At 38.1% G+C, this 24,013-nt stretch overlaps 1 protein-coding gene across 4 annotated transcripts in view; it reads right to left on the reverse strand.

Annotated features, from left to right (window-relative positions):
• Positions 1–308: 308 nt before the first annotated feature.
• Mamo (zinc finger protein 628-like) overlaps positions 309–24,013 on the reverse strand; it is a 103,250-nt gene continuing 79,545 nt past the window's right edge. For all 4 annotated transcript variants that reach the window (XM_072008197.1, XM_072008199.1, XM_072008200.2 and 1 more), the window contains one exon: positions 309–7,596. In XM_072008197.1, coding sequence (XP_071864298.1) covers positions 6,550–7,596 — 1,047 coding nt within the window. In that variant the 3' untranslated portion in view covers positions 309–6,549. The remainder of the gene's footprint in view (positions 7,597–24,013) is intronic.

Here is a 24,013-nt window from a genome sequence, read left to right on the forward strand (position 1 = left end):
GCGAGAGACGGACACGATACGCGGTCCTGTCGACCGGCGCGTTTTTTTTTTTCTTCTTTTTTCTTCTTTTCGAGAGACCGCACGAGATGGACAAACCAGCGTAAATTAAAAGTCTCGCCGTGTTTGTATCTTCTATATTCGCGCCTCTTCATCCTCCTTTTTCTTCTTCGTTCGTTTTATTTTTTTCTTTTTTCTTAGTTTATCATTTTCCTCCGCTATTCTTTCCTTTAGCTTCATTTTAATTTCCTCTATTGTTCCTTTTTCTCCCTACGCGCGCAAATGTTCTTATTTTTCTTCGTTTCCTGTAATTCTGTTTATTTGTTTGCTTGTTTGAAACTCGTTGACATTCGTTGGACATGTTCTCTATTCGCTTATATCTTCGCTTCTTTCGTTTATTTTCTCTTCTTTAATAGTTTCTCCCTTTCGGTTCACTTTTTCAAGTCAACCTAATATGTTCGCCTTCCTTCGTTCATTCGTCCATCATGGGACGATGATTATTCGCTTCGCGTTGTAAAACTTACACCTTTAATCGACTCGACTATATATATATATATACACACACACACATATATATATGTGTATATATATATATATATAATATAATATACGTAATTTATCGACTAAACCGAGTCATCGCGGCGCCGGACCAGCCCGCTCGCAGGGAAATGCGAGGCTCGAAATTTCTTTCTCTTTTTCTCCATTATTTCTATTATAGGTCGACTCTGTTCCTCGTCTAACACACGAGCCTCTTTCGCGTAATAGGTAAGTATTCGTTATTATAGTCTTTTTCTTTGGCACCTTCTTCCCGCGAGCGGTCATTTTGTCTTCGTCGTTCCTGGCTACCGGGCCACGATCATTCTATTCTCTTAGATAGCACCTTCGTTATTCGACTTCGTTTTACGAATGCGCGATACACACAGCAGCAAGTACGTCGTAAATTACTAGCTAAATGACTAAACGTTAATTCTGACGGAATTTGGGAAAACTGGCCTCGCAAGAATCGAGCCTGGTTTACTTCTCCTCCATTTTTCTCTCTTAATGTCGTTCCTCGTGGTCGGACTCGCGAGACTTTCTTTGGTTAACCGATGCCGCATTCTTTTCCCATTTTCGCGGGTGCAAAGACGCGCGACGTAATCGCGTGTCCCCGGAAATTACAGAAGCGAAGTGCGCCGCGACGTGGGATCCATGCGGGTGAAAGATCGACTTGAACTTGGTACGAAACCGCGGTCGATCTGGGCATTTTGCTCTTTGCGTTCGACTTGGCGAAATTCGAATAATCGACAGAGAAAATATCGGTTAACGTTCCTTGGTTTCTTGGTTCAAAGAATTCGTTATTTCGGGTAACACGTAGTGACGAAGAAATTCGATATCGAAAAAGAACATTGATACTACTACGATTCGATTACTTCTGAATTACAAAGTTATTCTTTACGACGTTATACTTTCTTTATCTATCTGCGTGTAGAGTTACATTTTTATATGCTGTAAAGTCAGAAGCATTTTCATAAGATAATCTTTGCGAAGAGTCAAGGATGTTAATATTTTCTTAATTATTTACAGAGAAAAGAAGCGTCTAAGCGTTAAGAGTTAGTTAATATTCGAAAATACGCGATGTAAACTATACTTTCGTTGTAACTCAGAAATAATTGTTGCATCAATATGTAATACCTTCGACTAACGAAAAATCACAAAGGACAAACTCTATTAAATTCGCTAGGATGGAACGCAAAGAGCTATCAGTCTCCCAGCATTTCCGCTCTCGGTTTCAGGTTTGAGCAACGATCACGAAATCACAGCGTTCGCTAAAACGAGGCAAGTTGTGTACAAGAATAAAATATAGAAGAACCTTCTGTTTACGCATCCTTCACAGCTATATCATATCCCACGTTCTCCCGGGGACAAGTAACAGTCGCAGTATCCCGCGTCGTTAAAAACAGCTCAAATCGCCCACGACCGAACCAAAAATTTCTCTCGTCGTTCCTATATCACGCAGCTATTCCAAAGCAGATCTCGATCACCAAGACGGCGAAAGATCGACGCAAGCTATGCGGTAACTTTCACGAAAAGTAAACGAGACATTGGCACTGGGACGGCACGTTTGCAACAACGATCGCTGTAGATCTCATTACTTATCCTTAATTTAATGTCTATTTTAGAAGACGGAATAACGCGCCGAATAATTTACCATCCGTCCAAGTGATCGATCTTCGTTCCCACCGGTGGACGCGTCCATCGTCGACGTTTCTATCCACGGATTCATCTCTCTCTCCCTCTCTCTCTCTCGTTGTCTCGATCCCTCTCCCTCTCTCTCTCTCTCTCTCTTTCTCTCTCTGTAGCCTGTTCACCAGGCGAATAGTTATCGTAGCCTTGTGAATAGTTAAGACGCGACGAGAGGTTCAAATTCGATCGCAAAACCCCGGTCAGGGAACCGGACGGAAGTTGTTGGTCGATCTCGCGATCGACAGCGATCCAGCGTCCGATGGGAGATGAGCGAACGCTATACGAACGACTAACAAGTGTAAATGTATTTTCGGCGAACCTCGAGGATTCGGGTAGCGTTGTTTGTATATGTATGTATGTATATACGTTGTATGCTCGGAACCCTCGGAATTACGGAAACGAGTGGAACGACGATGTGAACTCGCTTGCGAGACCAGGTCCCAAGAGAATGAGCCGGCACTCTCGTTTCTGCGCTCGCGCATATGTGGATTCTGGACGATCTATCGTTTCATCGATGTGTATATGTATGTATATGCATGTGTATGTATATATATGCGTACACGTATCAGGGACATACATATATATATACACGTAAACAGCAAAATGGACACAATTGGCTAAGAAGAGGTTTTTGGAAGAACCGCGGAGACCGTGTGATAATACATGGTGTCCTGGTCGGTTTTTTTTTTTTTTTTCTACTTGCGTGACGGCTAGAACGGAAAACACACGCTTTATTGCTAGATCGCTAGGTTTAAAAAGGATACACGGCTGGCTTTCCAAGGCACCGGCAACGCTTCCGAGGAGGGCCTGGCATGATTCGCGCCTATCCTTCGCATCCATGCTAACGTCGAACGCGTCGCTGCGTCCTTTGGACCTGAAGTCTATCGTTTCTTTGAATTGTATGCAACGTCTTTTGACCACCGGCGACAAGAGTTACGATCGATTGATCGTAGAAGTTACATAGATACCGTAGCACAGAGCTGGAAAAATGACTAGCAGGATAGCATTGGCGCAAAGGAAGTAAGTATTGCTCCCTGTCGCTCGTCGTTACGCGTTGCTACGCTGTCTTATTTGCATATGTGACACGTTCGGTCCATCGCATCCCTATTCCTTTTGCCATCTTTTCATCTCTGTATTATAGGTACATACGATAGTTCAATAGATGGATTGATTATAGAGAATGGTATTCTTTGGAATATTTCGAATCATCGTGTTGATCGTGTCAATGTAATTTATCGTTTAAACAATCGTTGTTTTAATTTATTATTCTTTTCGTATTCTGTAAAATATTTTTAATCTTTGAGCATCGAATGTTCGATGTTGTTAGATCGAAAGGTGGCAGTTTCAACGTAATTACTTTTTACATGATTATTTGTTAAATTTAGTATTTCGTTGAGCTGGACTAATTGATTACATAGAAAGATATTCTTCGAAATATCTGACTGTCAGGTTGAGAAGCGAAGGTTTTTATTTTTTAAACGACTATCGTTTAAATTTGGTATCTCGTAATGGTACTTAAGCTAAGCTAATCTCGATCAATAGAATATCTCGTTTGGTTAATGAAACAAGTTCGAGGACAAATTAAGAAAATAATTATATCGTAAATTGAATTATTTTTCTCGTATTTAATCGACTGCTAAATATCACGGTGTTTGTTTAAGCACTCTCGTTCCTCCTTCCACGTGTGACGTGTCTTTATTATTTGTTTTAAGGATAGAAAACATAAAGACGCAAGCACACGCTATTTCAGGTGAAATTGTGAAGGAGGAAACTACTCGTGATATTCGCAGTCTGGGCTGTAGACCAGAGTGGCTAATTAATTTCAGAGGAAGAATAGCAAACATGATTGTTTCTCGTGAGATGCTGCTGCGAGAATCCTCCACTTGTAACGAATAATCTCGAGCTACACGTATAACGTGGATTATGTTTCTAGCGCACCTTTTGTTAATTAATTCTTGAAATTCAATATTTTGCGATACCTGCAGTCAAACAATTAAGTAGTTTGTTCAATCCCTATTAAGCTACCACCTAAAATTCTATGAACCGTGTCTTTTGTATCGATCATTGCATATTTCTAAATAAGAAATTTACATTTATTTCATTCATTTGATCATCTTCTCGCCACGATTCATGATTCTTCGTTCAAATAATAGAATCTCAGATTGAAAGAAAAGGATCAAATCGAGAGGAGTTCAATTAATCCCCATATATGCTCGTCGAGATTTTTTAATAACGATTCCTTCACAGATTTTCTTGGAATTTAAGGAATTTTCGAACAATAGAGAAACGCGATCGAGTTGGAAATAATGCAAAAGACACGGCAAGATCGATCGAAGACTAGTTAATATGTTGCTCCAATAAAGATAAATATCAATCCGGTCCAAAGATACCACTCTTCTGCATCATTATACCAGCATTTCTGCTGTTTCTTTAGATTAATGGAATAAAAAGAACGAAACTGTAAGGATGCGAGTAAAGCAAGTTACCCTTAACTAGTTCCAGTGAAATAGAAGCATGTTAACTCTCTACCGAAGTTCTAGGCTCAATAAAAAATTTAAACCTTCGCTTGTAAGTTATAATTGAGTCGCTCGGAAGCCACAACGATCAACCTCATAAATTAGAAATATTCACAGATGCGTGTTTTGCTTCTTCAAGAAATTGGATATTTATCGTACATTCGGATAATACGATTGAGAAATTTAGAAAAAGAGCAATTAATCGATTCGTCTTTCGGGATACACAACTATAAAATTCGAACTGATCAAACATTTTCAAGATATTTGTGTCACATATTATTTGAGAGTAAAATCGTGACAATATATTATTTATAACAGACAAAGTATTGCAGCATCTGACAGTACTAGTTAAGGGTTAAATTAACTTGAAAAATCCAATTGCATCTAATGATTCAAACGTTAACTCGTAAATATAAGGAAAATCTTGCATCGTATTGCGGTTTTTTGAACTATTCTACGATAAAGTTCCATAAAAAAAATTTGATCAAAAGGGTCACATTTTTCATATTAAATTGTCACGGAATCGGGGCCAATATATCAATCATAAACGTTATACTAGACGTTACATATTTTTCCACTAGATTTCCATTCAGGAGATACTTCCCGTCCAACCAGGAGTCGCGACGTGTCCTCGACTGCGTGGCATACGGAAGAATGATCGTTATCGCGTGCACTGTATAAAAATCGCATCGATTACGCTGACAGCTATTACGTAAACGAGTAGATCGCTCGTCGGTGGTGCACGAAGACGAAGAAGACAACAAAAACGAGCCGTCATCGTCGACGTCCGTCGCGTTCTTTGGTTTCGAATCCTTTATCACAAATTAGTCTCACTAACGTTAAGTAGAAATCTTCGACCTTCTTCCACTTTCGTTTTTCTTCGTTCACTTCGTTCTTCTATTCTCTTACACGTTCGTGATAAGATTACAATCACGCATGTACAACCATCGTCGTCGACGATTTCTTCATTTCCACCTTTCTTCTGTAATTGACTCGTCTCGATGGGCAAATGGCTGGATGGATACATGGTTTTCCTCTTCTTATCGCGCTCTAGACGTTTCTCGAATCTTCCTTTTCTTCGATTACGCACCAGAGAGAGGAAAGAACTCGTGACAAAAAAAAAAAAAAAAAAAAAAAAAAAATTCGCAAGTTCAACGAGCCTCGAAAAATGGATCCGAAGACGCGAAGTTTACGAAGCGTAGTTTAACGTTATCTTAAAAATATGCTGATCTTCCGCATCCTCCGAAGTTTCACGCCAGAATTTCTCTCGTTCGACTCTGAGAAGAGCGGACATCTCGCGTGGACGAACCTTCGAAAACTACCTTTGCGTACGTTGACGTTCTCTCACCTGTCTGCTCGCCCCTTGTTACGATCTTGTACTCGATGATCGGGCGAATTCTATATGAACGAAGTTTCATTATTTTTCTTACGTCGTTGTCTCGTTTCTTCGTCGAGTATCTCTGACACGGAAAGGGTGTTCCACGGAGTGTAACAAACGCGATTAACGATACACAATACGCAAGCATCGCGGTAAAATCATTCGTTTTTCTACGATCGTTGTATACAAGTGATTCGCTGTCGGTCCCTGAAGCGGTGCGCGTAAAGCAAGAATCGCCACGATTAGCTACAACCTAAAGAAAAACTTGCAACATTGACAAATCTTTGTGGCGATTGCGTACTTCGACGAGTCGATTCGCTCGCAATCGAAATTCATCCACTTAGAACAACCCTTTTCGCTATCACAGAATCCCTAAACACCTGAACTAGAAGACGCCGCAGCAAGTGACAAGAACGTCCGTACAATCCACGCAGTTTAGCGTTGGTGTATATGGGTGGTGAGATGCTTGGACAAATAATCCGCCCTGGCGAAACATTTGCCGCACATTTCGCAGTGATACGGCCTCTCTCCGGTATGGATACGAAGATGCCTAGTAAGGTCGCTTTTTCCGCCGAACGCGCGTCCGCAGAAGAGACAGACGAACGGTCGTTCGCCGGTGTGCTTACGTACGTGGAGTTTCAGGTTCTCCTTCGAACGGACGCACTTACCGCAAAAGGGGCAGGCGAAGCGACGTTCGCGCCTGTCAACCTCGTGACTGCTGCGAGCCAGGCTGATCACAGGATCCGTGTGTTCGGAACGATCGTCGTCCACAGCGTTGTCGTCCGTGTCGCCAACCTCGCTGGTACCACCGGCTGATCTGCTGTTTCCTGTAGGAGCCTCGGTCATCTGAACCTCGACAGCCTCGCCAGGATTCTCCTGCACGCTGGCTGTCTCAGAGATGCTCTCTTCGCGAGCATTTTCATTGAAGGTTCCCCGCGTCTCTTCCTCACCTGGATTGGTAGTGGTGTCGCTCCCTGTCTCCACCTGCGATGGTTCTCCGGTGCTGGACACCTGGTCGCTCCTCTCCGCAGCCGCGGACACCGTCATCGCGCTGCTCTGAGGCTCCGGAGCTCGTTGCAATCGTTCCAACGCATGGTTCAGTCGGTGCTTCTTGAAGGACTTTAGGTACCTGAACTGCATGCCGCAGACGTCGCAGGTGAAAAGCTTATCGGCCGGTAGGCGGGCCCGATGGTTTTGCTCCCGGTGTTTCACGTAAGCGGATCGGTAACGGTAGCGTTGGCCGCATTGCTCGCAGGTGAATGGTTTGTCGTCGCTAGCCTGGCCGGCATGCTGAAGCAACGCGTGCCGTTCCAGCAACCAGGCGGAAGGAAACGTAGCCAGACAGACGCCGCAGCGACGCGCCAACCCCGCCAGACCGGCGAAACCGCCGTGACCTAGCAGGGAACCGCTTCCGCCGCCGCCACTCGTGCGTTCCACCAGGGCACCCCAACCTCCTGCATCCAAACCGAGGGCCAGCGACACCTGAAACGATCGTGGTCTGTTAGATGGAATTCGGCTAGGGTTGCCTCGTGTATATAGCGATGTGAATGTGAGATGTTTTTCTTAGGATTGGTGGATCAAAGGACGAAGATAGATTTTGGGGTTGAACGACGAAGCGTTTTTATGGACCGTGGATAGCACAAGTTTGTTAAGACGACAGTTCGTAGAAACGACGAGTCGATTTTCAATTGATATCGTTCCGTTCTATGAATGACCTATAAGATCTTAGATTTAAGCTATTCGATTTTATTTAATTTTATGCTACTTTATATATATTCTATATTTTACGCGACAAAGAACACCGGTAGCCTTTATGATGTAAGATATAGGATAGAAATAAAAATTAAATAACCTAATTCGAATCTAATTTAAATTATCGTGGTCATCTATGAATCTACATTACCAGGTCAGGGTTTCGATTCCGATTCAAGTATATGATTCATATAAAACCATATTGATCGTGCTTGTTCTATCTTTTATTTTAATTATATATTCTGAATAAGAACCAGTGATATGCGTGTAACTGTAACGATTACGTATATATGTATAAAAATTGAGATGCAAGCTAAAATTTAGATAGAAATGTAGAAAATGCATGCAGTATTAATATGTATTATAAGAATAGATAAAAGATTATCTTCAAAATAGGGCAAACTTACCAATATCATTTCTGTATATTTAGTACGTGAGTTATTTCTTCGTCTCATCGCCTCTGACACAGACACCGAAGTAATAGTATAATATGTACATCTTAATGTTTGTTAAATACGTTGAAATCAAATATAGAAATAATAGGAAATTAAGGATAATCAGTGTGTATTTTTAGTTAACTCCTCGCCAAACGATTATCTTACTGTTTATTCATTGGATAATTTTGATTCTTAAGCTGCATTATAAATTTCATAGAAAATATTATGCGAGGCAAGGAGTTAAACAACGACGAATGTTAGAAAACGAAAATCGAAAGCAAACCACCGCAAGGAGGAAAACATCAAAAAGGAGCAAGCGATAAGAAGCTATTCTACGACCAAAGAAACGGGCAGGTGTGAATGATCCCCCCCAAAAAAAGACATCAAGGTTCAATGACCTATTGTTAACACAAACAGTTTGCAGCTTTTATTTCACAAATCGTTAATTTACAACTATGATATGCATTCGTTCGCCTAAGAACCGAAACAAAACGTCATTTTACACGAAACAAGGCGTAGTACCCATAATGATCAAGAACGCGTGTCAACGTGGTGAAGTTAGTTACGGACAAGTCTTTCTCTCCGATTTCATTTCCTCAAACGTCGAGAGATCCTGGTAATTATAATCGTGTTATACACGTGTACAACCTGTCGCCTCGAACGTCACTTTTTCCTTATTTTCTTATTTTTTCCTTTTTTTCTTTTTTCGCCACGCTGTCATAAACATCTTAAACCATTACACGCATATTTCCTTCGTGTTGAAACACGCACAAGCTGCGACCGACAAGTTCCATCGGAAGCGAATCTCGGTTAAAATTAACCAAGTTTCACCCGACGCGTGCTAAATGCTTTAACCGTCGATTCACGCAAAAACGAAACGTTCTCCATCTGTTTTCTATTCGCGCGAAAATTTTCGCCATTAACAGCTCAAAATTATAAACGTTTCATTCGCGCGTCTTATATTCCAAAAAAAAAAAAAAAACTCGTCGTTTTCTATTTTATCATCGGAATCGCAGCTCGAACGCGTCTTCGAGCAACCGATGGACATTGTGTGTTCTCGTGAGCGGCGTATGATCCCTGTGTGCACGAGAGCTTTCTTTCTTTAGCGATTTTCTGTGTGTACACATGTGTGTTGTATGTTTCTTTTCGTTCTCTTTCTCGTTTCTACTCATTTATATCGATCCTCCTCGCTCGCTCGAGGAGCCATCTAAAAACTTCTGAACAACGCGTAGAGATTACGTTTCTCACCTTCGTCACATGCTTCCTTCTCTTCCTTTTACCTTTTAACATCCGGAGACGATAGAACGGCGGGAATCGCGAGTACAACGAACGCCAGAAAGACGCATAAGCTTTCGGAGCACCATTTCTATTTTTCTTTCCCATTTCTTCTTCTTTCGTGTTCCCTTTATTTATCTCTATCCTCTGGCTGCTTTCCATCGTCGAGATATCCCGAAGATTCTGTACGAGATATTACGGTCGATCGAGACAACGAACGATGTACACGGCGGTCGTGTCGCGTCCGTTTGATCGTTGCGTCGATCGAACCGTTGCCTCGAGACGACCGCCAGCAGAGGAGCGAAATGCGAAAACGAGACGCGTCGATTCGTTCGCGCTACCTGTTCCTTGTCTACGAACGTAGCGATGATCGTGCCCCGATAATTCATGTACGTGTCCTATCGCGGCGCATAATATCTAAGATCAGCAAGGTCGCGCTAGAGTGTTTCTAGGCACATCACGCGATACTTTGTCTGCGTACTGGCTGGTACTCAACTTATGGAACGAGTATGACGGATACTGTATTGAAAAATACGAAATCGATTGTAAAATCGCTTGCGATAGTTGGTTACAATATTCGATCGCATTTACAGCATGAATATTGCCTTCTAACTTCTTGTCTTACGATTTTTCTACTTTTTTTTTCTAACGTGCTATCGATATTTCGAATAAAAAATTCGAAACTGATGGATAATAAAGAACAAAATTACGACCAAGTCTTTAAATAAGTAATATTGGAATTAGCTTTTCTTTCTTTCGCAATTAATCTTTTCTAGCGAAGACTATTATTTATCGTTACTTATTTTACTCTAAAACGCATTACTTAATTAAATTCTCAAAAAAAAAAAAAAAAAGAAAAACCACAATAAGATAGATGTAATAGACGCAATGAATCTTACTGGTCACGCAAGAAGAAATTTAATGAAAATTTCGATGCAACATCAGCTCCTCGTTCTGCATAAACGCAGTTTAACGGTATCAAACAATAACATTAAAATTAACACGTCGACTGTCGTAAATCGAACGAAACGAACAATCGTATCTGTAAAATTTTCGATACGCTTAACGTGCCTGTAACAACGTAAAGCACTAAATGCGGCATAAAGCGCTCGAACAATTTCATTTTTTAAAAGGTTACGTATTATATATGCGTATTACAATGAATCTCGCTGAAACAAGCGAAAGCACTTCACTCGCTATGGGTGAACGCATAAACTTTGCCCGGTGCTGCAGTCAACGTGTTACTTATCGAAGAAACTTCCGTACATACATCGAACGTTATACGATACCACCCAAGTTAAGCATTAAGAAGCAATTTTATCCGATTCGCGTGAAAATTGTGTTCGTATCGCGACGACTACGTATTATTTCATAATGGAGATTCCGGAATTCGACTTTTACGTCACAGAGGCACGCGGATAAAATTTTAATCGTGCAGGATGGGGCGAAGATTACTCGTTCGAACATTGACGTACACCGTACGTGACACAGCTCGTGTGCTTTTCACGTCTCGAGAAACGTTCACGCGGAAAAAGAACTTGTCAACCGGCTTGCGAACGAATCGGAACACGTACGTCCAGATAAATCCTTTAAACATCTTGTTTCCGTCTTCGTGACCTCTTTCGATGTTTCTTTCCAAAGATGTACGTGCTCCAATAATAGTCCCTTGCATGATCTTAGATCGTTACGCGTTTTGTTAGACAATTTTGTAGACTGGAGGTGAATTTGCAGCAGAAGATGTTGCAGCGATGCGAAAAATTACAGATATTTGCAGTCGGTTTTGTTCGATCGAATTGAGTTAAGGTTTTTGCGAAGTGTAATATCGAAAGAGAATTAATCTGCGATTTCTTTGAAAGTAACGCAAGTGAAGAAATGATCGAAATATTAAAATTAGAGGCTTCTTTTACCTACGTACAGAATATTATTCGTAATTGTTTCGTTGATCGTGAATTTCAATCTTTATAGTTACTTTTTTTTAATTAAGCATTCTATTTAGCAGAGATCAACGTGTTTTTACGTATCCAGCTATTATAATTATTAAACTATAACAGATTCTTGAAAACATCTGCCATATATGCATAATTATAATAGTTCATAATTAATGTTTTATCGTTCTGAGACAAAAATTCAGATTCAGTGAACGTAATGTAGCTTAATGTACACCGGTATTGTGCTTCTCCACAGCTGGACATCAGAATTCAATAAAGTATAGAAAGCAACATACGAGTATTGTAGTTCGCTAACTGTTGGATGATGATACGTGTATTATATTCGTTAACTACGAATACTATTATGCACGTAGAATTTCCATACATTCAATTAGACGAGGAAACATCCGAAAACTATCGTCTCGTAACAGAGTACGAGATCGATCAATTCAAACAGCCTTAACCAACGACCAAACGACTGCATCGATAATTAAGAGTATCTTATTACTTTGACTTTTCCCTTCCATGTTCCAAAAAGCATCGCTGTACTCACTTTCAAAATGCCCGCAAACCCCCAACGTTTCTAAAAATCATACTTAATCGTTCGACGAGGCAATTCTGCCATCTTTTTAAAAATTTCATTTTGGTTTCGCGAACGACGCAGCGTCTCGCGCGAAGCCAAACTTCTGGCGCGGGTTCGTTCGTTCGAGTGGTTCCTAAAAAACGGAGGCGACCGAGGCAAACTAGCTACGCGCATTACTTCTCTCATAACAATGTCACATTATCTCGTCTCTAATCACTAGCGTTTACTCGATTAAATCAAGCGATCTGGACGTCAGTGCTGGGTGTCGAGGTGTAAGTGCTGGAATGTAGGGTATCTTCGTATTATTATTTTTTTCCATTTTTCCATTCTATATGTTCTATGTTGCTCGCTCTCTCTCTCTCTCTCTCTCTTTCTCTCTCTCTCTCTCTCTCACTCTCTGTTCTCATTTTTGTTCATTTTTTCGAAACGGCAATGGGCGTCGATCGATCTGTAAGTTCGCGACCGAGAGATTCGGGGACGCGGGTCGCGCGCGCGTGTTACACATCATCTGCAAAGCAAAAAATCTAAAATCTCTTGGTTGGCACACAAAACGAAACGATGTGGCATCACGCGGGCCTCCGGCATTGTGGCGCACGGATCGCCCGCCTGACTTCGTTACAAGTATGAAAAATATCCCGGCTTGGTTTTCCTCTTTCTTCTTTTTTTTTTTTTTTTTTACTTCATTTAAATACCGTTTAAAAAAGTTATTGCATCTGGGTAACCTATATTGTATAGGTACGTAACTTCATTTTTTCCATTATCGTATATTGTACAAATATTGTTGTAAGTCGGTACAAACGTTACTGTAGAAAACATAACAATTCGTAGGTTCCTCTCGTCTCAATCTTCCACTCTTTGCGTGTGTGTTATTTTACTTTCTCTCTCTCTCTCTCTTTCGTTCTATTCTTCCCTTATTTACCACTATTTTCTTTCATTCGTATACATTTTCTCCCCTCTATCTCACCCTTTCTCATTCTTTCTTTTTCACTAATTCTCGCGCGCTCGCTCTTCCTCTCGTTCCCTTTCGCTCATTTTATGTATTTATCGTTACGGAAAGCTTAGTTAAGTGTTATACAATCTGTTTAGTACTATGCGAGATTCCGATCTACAGGGTGGCTTTCAAGGTATTTGAACACTGCATTGCTCGTGTTGTCTCGTACGTTCCTGCGTGTATCTGTGTACGTGTCTTTCAGCGTATGTATTTATAAGTATGTGTGTGTGTGTGTGTGTGTGTGTTCTGCGGGTATCCGGAGCAAACGAGAAAGAACGAACCGAGGAGTGAACGTGGTGATCGAGGCTCGTCGACAGGACCAGAAGAAGCGATTGTCTTCTTCCTTAACGAAATAATACGAGAATTAGAGAAATAGCGTGTGACAGATGGATCGTTTTCCATCGATTCGATCATTCGTATACATTACGAGAAAGAAAGAAATTCGCAGTAATCTCTTGTGAACGATAATAACAATTATACGATTGTTTCGTATTAAATTGCCTATATTGTTTGTTTCGTTATTAAATTAGAATATAGGCGCATCCCTATGTTTTTAATTTAGAGAAAGAAATTTGGTTTCTGTGTATTTTTTCAACAGATCGTAAAACTTTAGATAATAACGTATTTTATAATCTTCTGATAAATAATGAATTTTGCAAATGTAAATTCTGTCGATCTTCTAAGAAAGAAATCGAACTAATTGTCACTTGGTTTCGTTAAATTGTTCATTATACTTAACACCTCATTATATATAACTATGAAATAACCGCGAAATTTCTTAATATAACGAAATTAAATCAACTATTATCCCTGTCCCTGATAACATATTCACGTATTATCAAATCACAGCAGACTTTCCTAAACTATTCAGTTCTTCGTTCTAGAGAAGAAAAAACTTAATCTCTATTCATTACCAACATATTATTCTTTATTAGGTATCAATAAACACCAACGATTTATCAATATATTCTATATTTCTACAATTTTTCAACCTAAAAAAGGCACGCTAATTATCAGTTCCAAATGCAACAAATTTCCCTAATGTATCAAACGAATTCCCTAATAAATCAAATCTCTTGCCTTAGAATATTTTATCTATCATTAGAGAATAACTAGAATTTTCTATTGTCATCGTACGTCTTCACGCGTTTCATCTACGATATTTCATCGAGCGACGAATTTCGTAAAAATTTTGAAGCGAACTCGACACGAAGTGATTTGCATCGAGCATTCGTGGACCTTGAATGAGGTGCTTACTAAGTACTGTAAAAGTGCGAGTCTGCATAACTCCCTTCGACAATTGCAGAAACGGACGTGTAATGGCCAAAATATGCGACGAGTGCATAAAAGCGATCAACGAACGTCCGGCGTCGTCGATCATTCTCGGTATCCTTAGCTTTCGCAACGTTCGCTTTTGCCGAAGTCAGGTGACGGACGAGTTTATCAACTTCCCTTGAACATTTAGCCTTTCGTGTCACATACACGGCACTTTTACTTATTAATTGAGAGAACAACTAAAAATTTAATTTTCGGCTGATATATTTTGAAAAGGCAATACGATTCAAGAAATTAAGAGACTGTTAATTTTCTGTGACTGTGGAATATTTAAAAAATTATCTAGTTCTCTCAGTAATATTTTGGATTCTACGTCTAACTATTTGCAAATAAAAGAATGTAAGATATCAGTGGCAATTTCTCTTCGTGTTTCGAATATTGAAATATTAGAAAAATCGCAAGAAAAAATTAGAACCTTTTTATTTTCTGCAGAAATATTTTATACTTTCGCTAAATTTCAATAGTTAAACGGATTTTTGGAATCAATAAATAGGAGAGCTAATTAAACTAAGGATTGCACATGTGTTCTGCGAATTAAGTGAAAGTAGAAGCAGAATTAAAATTTTGTAGAATATTTTGTAAAGTAGAACATGTTTTAGGAAATTAAGAAACATTCATTATCGATTAATATTATTTATGTATTATTCGTATCGCAATCATTCTGCAATTTAGATTGCAATATCGATAATGAAATAAACTGTTTCTCACGGAATAAAGTATCGGTTCGTTAAACAGTTCGTAGAAATTAATAAATGAAAAAAAAAAAGTAATTAAGGTATAGAACGTACGCGTATCCCGCGAATTAAATAGAAACGTCTTCGCTGATTTAATTTCCATTCGTTCTCGTTTTAATTTCTGTTAATTTGTTTATCGAGAATCGATGCGTTTATAGGGGGAGTTGTATCCCTCTAAACGAGTTTATTTCAACAGGAACGATTCGCACGCTTTGCTTTCTCGGCTTCCTGGTATCTCCCGTTAAACATTTAATATTTGTTCTTGTAATTAATGAATGTTAAATTGATTCCACTATGTTAAACCCCGATAGATTAAAGTTTGATTAAAAACCATTCCATTTATGATGAATTTAATTTATGTTCATCAGTCGAATTAAGCTTTTAATAGAGTTAAAAATTAAAAGGCCGAGTTTCACTTTCTTCGCTTTATAAAATATTATATGGATACTTCCATGAATATTTAATGAAATAATCTTTCATTATATATGCCGCGGTTGATAATATTAATATTGAATTCTAACGCTTAATTAACCGTCGTATAATTTATTTGCAACGATAGAAATTCGAAAATGATTCAATCATCTCCTCGTAAGTATGAAGCGTTATGAACGTGCAACAAAATCACCCTTAACACGTAATCCGTGTTAATAATCTTGCAGCATAACGTTTGTCATTATTGTACTTCATATTATTTTTAGTAAGCAAAGTTTCCTTCAAATATTTGTTATCTATACATACGTATTTTCAAATTCTATTATTAAGATGCTGTTTTAACCATAATTAAAAGATAAGATAAAGCGTAAGAGTATTAGTCCTGTACATTTCTATATACGCGTGTATGTCTTATATTTACTGCACAAAATATTTATAATTAATACGCGTTTTCTTTAAGAAGTTTCGTGGTATTTGGATAAAAAGTGCAGTCATGACAAGCAAAAATGGTACGATTCAGAATAGAAATGCAAAGTACTCCGACACTTATTCATCTTCCCCATGATATAATTTTGTTAGAAAATTATAGATGAAAGAAACTGTAACGATATTATTCGTTGTATTATTATTACAATTATTATCACGAGAAAGAAATAATGATTTAAAAGCCAGCTTGCAATAATAAAAATTGCATTCATGGGTGTTACATATTTATCGAAGCTCTGTTATTTAAAACGTACTTCATTCTCACGATTAATTCAAATAATGATATATTTAAAATCGATGGGTGTATCAACGAAGCTCGTTGTTCATTTTAATTGCATTCTTGATAAATAATTTTAATTGATAATCTATTTACGTTGTTTGCGTAAAAAGATAGTAAGTATTGTTCTCGATCTTTAATTTATCATTGCTTTGTATATTTTGACAATGTTACCGATAACATTCTGCAAGTTGCAAGTTATTAGTATTAATAAACTCTGTTGTTTAACAGAAGGAATTTTGATAATAAAGCAAAAGAAATTTCGTAAGTAAATGTTATAAATTACGAGATATCCGAGAAGCATCTTGCACAATTGAACCGATATCGATAGCGAAATTTTACGAGTCACAAGTTACGAATTACAAGTATTAATAAAAATCGTCGAATAGTATTAAATAATTCGTAACTTTTTAGATAATAAAAGAAATAAAATTTTACAAGTAAATTTCACAAATTACAAGTTTCTCGTCTGTAGTATTTGACGAAGAATCATAAAAAAACATCTATAATCTAAAGCTTGCAAACTGTCAATTCGCTAATATTAGTACAATAAATTATCGCGGAATGAAACAATCTGCAACTGTCCAATCGATTGAAATTCCATTACATAAGAAAGAAACCAATCTAAACTAATTAATTTTGTAAAATATTTCCCAGCTCCATTCCGTAACGAACTCGTCCGTTCGCTAATATTTCTATGTACTTGATAAATTATTATATAACAATTCAAAGATGACCAACCGATCAGAATTCCATTATATAACCAACAAACGATTCGAGATTAATCAAATCCACAAAAATGTCGGTGATCTCTTCTTTTAAACGAAAGAGTCTCACAAATGAGGAAAAAGCAATTCCAAGATTCGCGGCGGGGAAAAAAGAGAAGAGCGAAGGTTTAATAGAAAATTTTACGAACCGTTTGTGGCAGCGTTCCGCGCCGAGTACCGGAAGAGAAGGTCGCCCGTTTGAAAACGCTACCATGCCGCAACTTTTCGCGTCCAATGAGCCGTCGCGCGACATTTTTCAACCGGTCCGCCTGTTTCCCTGTGGAAAAAGTTGCCTCGCCGATGCCGGGATAGGCGTAGACGAATGAGAAAAGGTGAAAGGGGCAGAGGGTAGGATCGAGATCGTGATACACGCCCCTATTAGCGAAATTCGCTGTCGAGAAACGGGGTGACGAGAGAAACGACCACGTGCTCCGACGAGATGACGCGATATGCGACTCTGTTCCGAGAAAAAAGAACGTTTACGACGCGAGCGGAAAATCCCTGCCCCGCAGTGATATCTCAACGCGTTGTTCACAAGTTTACTCCAGCTTGCGAAATACTCTCAATTATGTACACATTTCTTTGTCCTTGTTGTCGTTGTTCGACTTCGGAGTATTTTAGAAGATCGCGAGTTCGAAGAAGTTAGCACGACGGGTTAAATAATGTAACAGATTGTGTAATAAGTTCATTTACGTAAGACTTATTTGTCCAACGACGCGCGAATATGCGAATACGTATTGTTTCGTTCGATCGATCGTACTTTTCAATTTTAGAGGAACGATTTTTTTATTCATCAAGTTATTCGATCGTTACTGGTGAAAAGAATTTTTCTAAATATTGAAACAATTAATAGTTCGATATTAAGAGTACAGTGTATATATATCAATGATTTCAAGCGAATTACTTCGAACGAATCTAGAGTTACTTTTATCATATTACGACAGACGTTTGTAACATAATACGTTTCTTTGCTAATGATTGCTTATGTTTATTTTTCCTCTGTTAATCAATCAATTACGCAACTGTAAGCAGTATTACTCGTTTCTCTTACTCCAACTAACATAAGTAACTTTTTACGCTATTGCTTGAAACGTAATATTTATGTTAGAAGCAACCAAATTTATTACACGCGTTCTTTCCAATATCGCATAAACGGATAGAAATCTGTAGTCTAACCATTTTACGCAGCGCGATCATTGATACGTATTCCCCTCTTTTAAAAATTCAAAAGTATATGCTTTTTGCATCTGACACCGTAAATACATGAAATCTAGATCGTTCCTTCTAAATTCTTCATCATCTTATTACACGACCAAAGAGTTAGGCTGAGAGAAAGAAACGTTTAAATCTTTCCCGGTATAAAACATCCAATAATTGAAAAGAAAACCTCTTTCTTTCGATCCAAGCAAATATCCTCTATGGAAAAGGTTAGCAATCGCGTCACCTCGTCTTTCAACGCGTTGACTACCACGCGAATTTTACATATTTTACTGCCCCCCGTGAGCCGCGACAAACGAACGAAGTATGCTACGTCGCAACTTGACTGCGGATATTTATGCAAACTTGTATTTTTGTAAATACAAATAATTTAGAGGAATGAAATTTAGTCAGAAAATTGTTTTATTCGTCAAATGCGATGCAAGCCACTGCATTTTGCATATCTTACATTACTCTTGAATATTATGCATACGTTCTATGCATTTTTGTATCTCCAAATTAATTCTCGCAAGATATCAAGTTGTATCTACGTGCTTGTTCTCTGACAATGTTGTCGAAATCTTTCACATCGTTAAGAATTTTCCAACCCATGAGATTTACCTTATTTTAGTTCTAAGGGATCTAGTGAAACGCGAATCTGTTGGACGACTGCCGTTCGTGGCAGTCGGCGGTGTCAATCAAATAGAAACTCGGTCTAAAAGTTCCTTCGAGACAGAAGCAGAAGAACGCATGTGGCCCTGCGGTAGTCGCGCAACCCTCCACTAACTTCGCCAAGGTTACAGCCTAACTTCTCTCTAGGTAAAAGTCCGAGCATGTACACACGTATGCATAAACCAGGTCGTTGTATGGGATAGACGTAGGAACGTGTCACCGGGTGACCCGCTCCGCAAACTCGCGAAACGCGCGTCGCCTCGAACTGGGGTAGTAGGAGCAGTCTCGGCGTGATCGGTCGCACGGGGGTGGTAGGCGTAGGCCTGCCACCTTCCACCTACCACGCTCTTACACATACACGATCATATACACGTTCACGTACACGAGCAACCTTCGAACGGGTTGTACGTGTCCCTCGGGTCGCGGCAACGAGCGCTAAGCGTTCACCTGTCGGTACAGTCAAGGACAAAATTGAAAGAGGGTTGGTTGGCGGTACTTGCTGGCTCGCTGAATCGTTCGTTATGCAACGCTTGGGTTAAACGCGGCTGCAAAGCCCACGATATTGATTCGGGATTAATTTTTTTAGCCTGTTTTGGGGTAGTTACAGGAGGTCGAGGATTTTGTTATCGAGAAACGGATTCAGGGGGTTGAAGAATGATTTGGCGAAACGTGTAAGCGAGTTGGAATTCCTGGTTTATTGGTGGCTTTGATCTTAAGCTGGTATCAGCAGATAGACACGGGAACGAGGGTGTTGGTTGAGTTATTTCGTTTTAGTATTGGTGTTTTTCATGTTGGATTGCTAAGCGATGTAATCGATTATACCGAGATTTAGCAGCGTGCGTGTTATAATTGGGAATCTTGTAATTATTCAGGAAAGCGATGAAAGAACATTACCATTGTAACCATCGATGCAAGGATTAAAATACGATATGAAACTTGCGGCAAAGAAATCGAAACGAGAGGTATACGAAAAAATACGTAATGTTATCATTTAGGAGACAACAAATTTGACTAAGTTTCAATTATTTTTACAACTCTGGTACTTACTCTTAACATTCTTTCACATATTCGTACTATCCAAAAAAAAAAAAAAAAGAAAATCAAAATTGCAAATGAAATATTATTTTAACGCAACGTTAACCGTTAATGGTTTCGTTCGTACCAATGGAACACGAGTTAACGCGTGACATTATCAAGCAAACTGGCTGGTTAAAAAGTGGAAAAAGTCCAAAGTTCGCGTAACACGAGTCGTTATGCGAATCACGAAGCCCGATTCGATAAATCCCCACTCGAATTAGTGGTCGAGACGGTTACGACCGATTCGTTTCAGAGAACGTCCAGAGGCGAACCAACGTCCAGCGAATTTTGGTGGAGACTGTATGTAGGTCGTGTAGGTGGGAGCGTGGCGGTGTATCAGTGCACGCGTAGGCGTGCCTGCCTACGTTTGGAATTGCGCAGGTAGGCGTGACTTGGGGCGGCGCCAGGTGAATACACCCCTGACCTCGGTTCCGCAACTCCACGCGTGTCTTCGAACCTATATCGGCTTTCGATTCCCATGTCCAAGCCATGCAGTAAGAATCATCGATGTTGTTTCCTACTTTCCTTTCTCCTTCGTACAATTAACACGTATTCCATTCTTTTTTTTATCTTTGTTTTATTCTTGAAGTTTTTTTTTTAATTGGTTGATTTTTCATATATGCATGTTTTTAAAAAATTTTTTTAATTAATCTGAAATAGGAGTAGATTCTAAATTTTGTAATTTAGTCGGGCTTATCTTTTTCTTCGTTAATTATTTCTTTTTTGAATTCGCAGACAAGTATTAATATTCTCACCGAGTACATTTCTAGAGATTGCTACTTCAGGAGAAAGAATATTTGTCTTGTAAGAAATCAAAGCGTAATTAGTAGATAGTGGACAGTAATTGATGGATTCAGTGGTTTAAATTTGGAATATTTTTAAGAGATCTATGGTAGAAACAGAAAACACGCGTTAACTAATCCTGGTTATTTCCAAATTTGCGAAAGAAAACGACCGATATGAAAATTTCGTTCAAACGTGTACGAATCCCTTTGATTAATTCTACGTTGATTAAAGTTCTCTTAGATAGGATATTCTTGCAGTTATCAGTCGGGAACAACTTTTCTTCGAGATATTTTTCTAACAATGCACCAGTCTGAAGATACAGTAAGATACGTTTCCTGATATATTGGTTATCGAATAAGTCTGACAACGGATAATCCGTTTCTCCTTACGCTTCCACGTAGATAAATAGTAAGTATATTATATTCTCATAGTTTATCTTTTTCATATCGTTTTTATTTTTATAAAACGAGTACCCGTGTAATTTTTCACATATGTGTTATTATTAAAACTTTAAAAATTGCATCTAAAATATTACCAAATTACGTTATCCTTACTGCGTGAACCTACTGTGGATAATATAATTATTTTTATTGTAAAATTATATTCGTAGATTACACGGGAAATACGCGATAGGTTTACTTTTGTTGGTTTTCTAACTTTGATATCACTATGACTCATAAGGAGAATACGCAAGGTATAAAACTTCAACAAATATGTATGTAAATCTTTTAAAATAATAACGCCAGAAAGTTTTCTATGAAAATACCAACCGTATAACTAATTTTACTACAATCAATATTTTCGAAATAAAAGTTCCAGATATTTAATCCCAAAACCAAATAAAAGCACAGCTTTGGTAATGTTTTTATTGGTTGGTAGAATATTGAATTTTAAAATAAATAATGTGATCTATCATGTTTCCCCTCTTTAATTTTTATTTTTCAACCAAATTATATACGTTCTTCATTTTGTTAATAGCATGGAACGAATACTAGCTTCTTAATGACGTTATTAAATTAAACGATCGTTGGCGATTAATTCAATGAAATAAGATAAAACGTACAAATCAATGATTCTTACTGCGTGTGATTTCATTCTTGATAGATTTTCCGAAAACTATTCTAAGCTGTTTTCAACTCGCTGGTATACTTTTACAGTGCTCTACCTACTTCGAAATTACTTTGCGAAGTTCTTCGGCTACTTAGTCGACGGAATCTCGGGTTTTCGTGAAACTATTCTATTTCTCTGTGCAACTGCAAAATTACCTCAGATAATTTCACTAGTTGAATCGAACTGTTTCACGAACAGATAACATCCAGCGATATTCACGCTATTTAGCTTTCTTAATTCCCTGTAATTCTATTCATGTCGTTTCCTTCTTAATTGAAACGAAAATCACTTTCCCTTTCCTTCGGATATTATATTAGGTTGCCCCCAAAGTTACTTTCGTTTTACAAGGAAATAATAGATGCACAACATTTCTTGTCGTATGTTTTTGTTTTATTGAATTTTGTTCTATTGGGGAAAAAATCAACCATACATAATTCAATAAAATAATGTAAAACTGTTATTCTCTTAGAAAACGAAGCAAACTTTTGGGACAATCTAATGTTATACAAGAATTAAGAAAAATTACTCGAAAGAAAAAGAAGCAACTTCCATTGTTCTTAAAAGTAACAAAACTGTGATCAACAACTATCAAATTTTGCCTGAAAATGCTGCCATTGTTAACTCGCTCGTTTCAGAAACTGACGATTGAATTACAAATAAATCACAAGCAATTGTAAGCGATTTACGAACAATTTCTACGTATTTCTAAATATTAAAATCGTTTGCATTTGTCAAACAATACTGAAAAACATGACAGAAGTGTGCTTGTCTATTCAGTACCTGATCTGAGAAGGAAATGGTTAAGGAATAGTTTATGATACAACGAACATGTAATTAATTTGTAAAATGTGCTTCTCTAAAAAGCAACAAATTACAAAATTTGATATGTTACTGTCCTATGACAAAAAATTCATTATTTTACGAAACTCTGTATAAATATTTAAAATATTATCGAAGAGAATTGCGCGCACTTTAACAGTTTACTCTTGAACGATAAAACCTATGAATTATTAAGATATGTTTCGTCCCTGTAATTTTGTTAACTAACTTTTTAACTACCTAAATGGAGATGGCGTAGATCCACGAATGTTCGCGCACCTACGATTTATTTATCACAACATAAAATACGATTATTGCTCTCGTTAGTAAAAGCTTACTCTTCCTACGAATATGCAACGTTCTCCTAAATGCAATACGTGGAAATTACTGTATTTCTACGTACAGTTACATTAGGAATTTCTCCTCGTATCTAATTTCATTCGTCAATATTTTTCCAGGCTACTATCCATCACGTTTTCTTTTTTCACCAAAATTATTGGATACCTTATACGATCACATCTTTTTGCTCGTATCAAAGATTTAAAAATTTATTCCAGAAACCCTTCTAATTGTTTTAATATTCCTAGAACCAAGTGACAATTAAGCATCTTTTTTCTACGTCCTTTTAAATTTTTCTAGACGAATGTTTAAAAAGAAAAATTGCATTCGTTGCAATGATAGATCAAACATTTCCATATACTTTTAGATTTAATTCCTTTTTCCTACGAATAGAATGATTTTAGAAAGGATATTTACGAAGCTGTTATACCTTTCGACGTACAAACGCTTCTAAATTTCCTTGTTTTTTCGAGAATTTTCAAAAGAATATTCAAGAAGAAAAATCATATCTTCTGCATTAAGTATTCCCATAAAACCTACCCACGCTTTAAATTCAATTCCTTCTTTCCGTCAATAAAAAATTTCTATCGTCTCTCGATATGTGAATTGTGCTCAAAATATCTAATTACTCCGAACCAAACTAATTAAATTTTTCATTTTCAATTCCTCGCTTTTCTTCAAGATCTGCACTTAACGCGTAACCTAAATTCGTCCATTTCTTCTGAGAATATCCTATTAGTTTTTTTATCCTTATTTATCTTCTTGCAGCATGAAAATTAAACGAATTAAACGATTTTCTAGAACTGGTCCATGGACGAGAATCGATCACCCTTAATTCGCACGGATTCTTGTAAATATACTCACGGCGAGGGTAAAATTCCGAACAAACGCATCCGACCGCT

This window comes from Bombus fervidus, chromosome 8, assembly GCF_041682495.2.
Source record: "Bombus fervidus isolate BK054 chromosome 8, iyBomFerv1, whole genome shotgun sequence".
Lineage (NCBI taxonomy): Eukaryota > Metazoa > Arthropoda > Insecta > Hymenoptera > Apidae > Bombus > Bombus fervidus.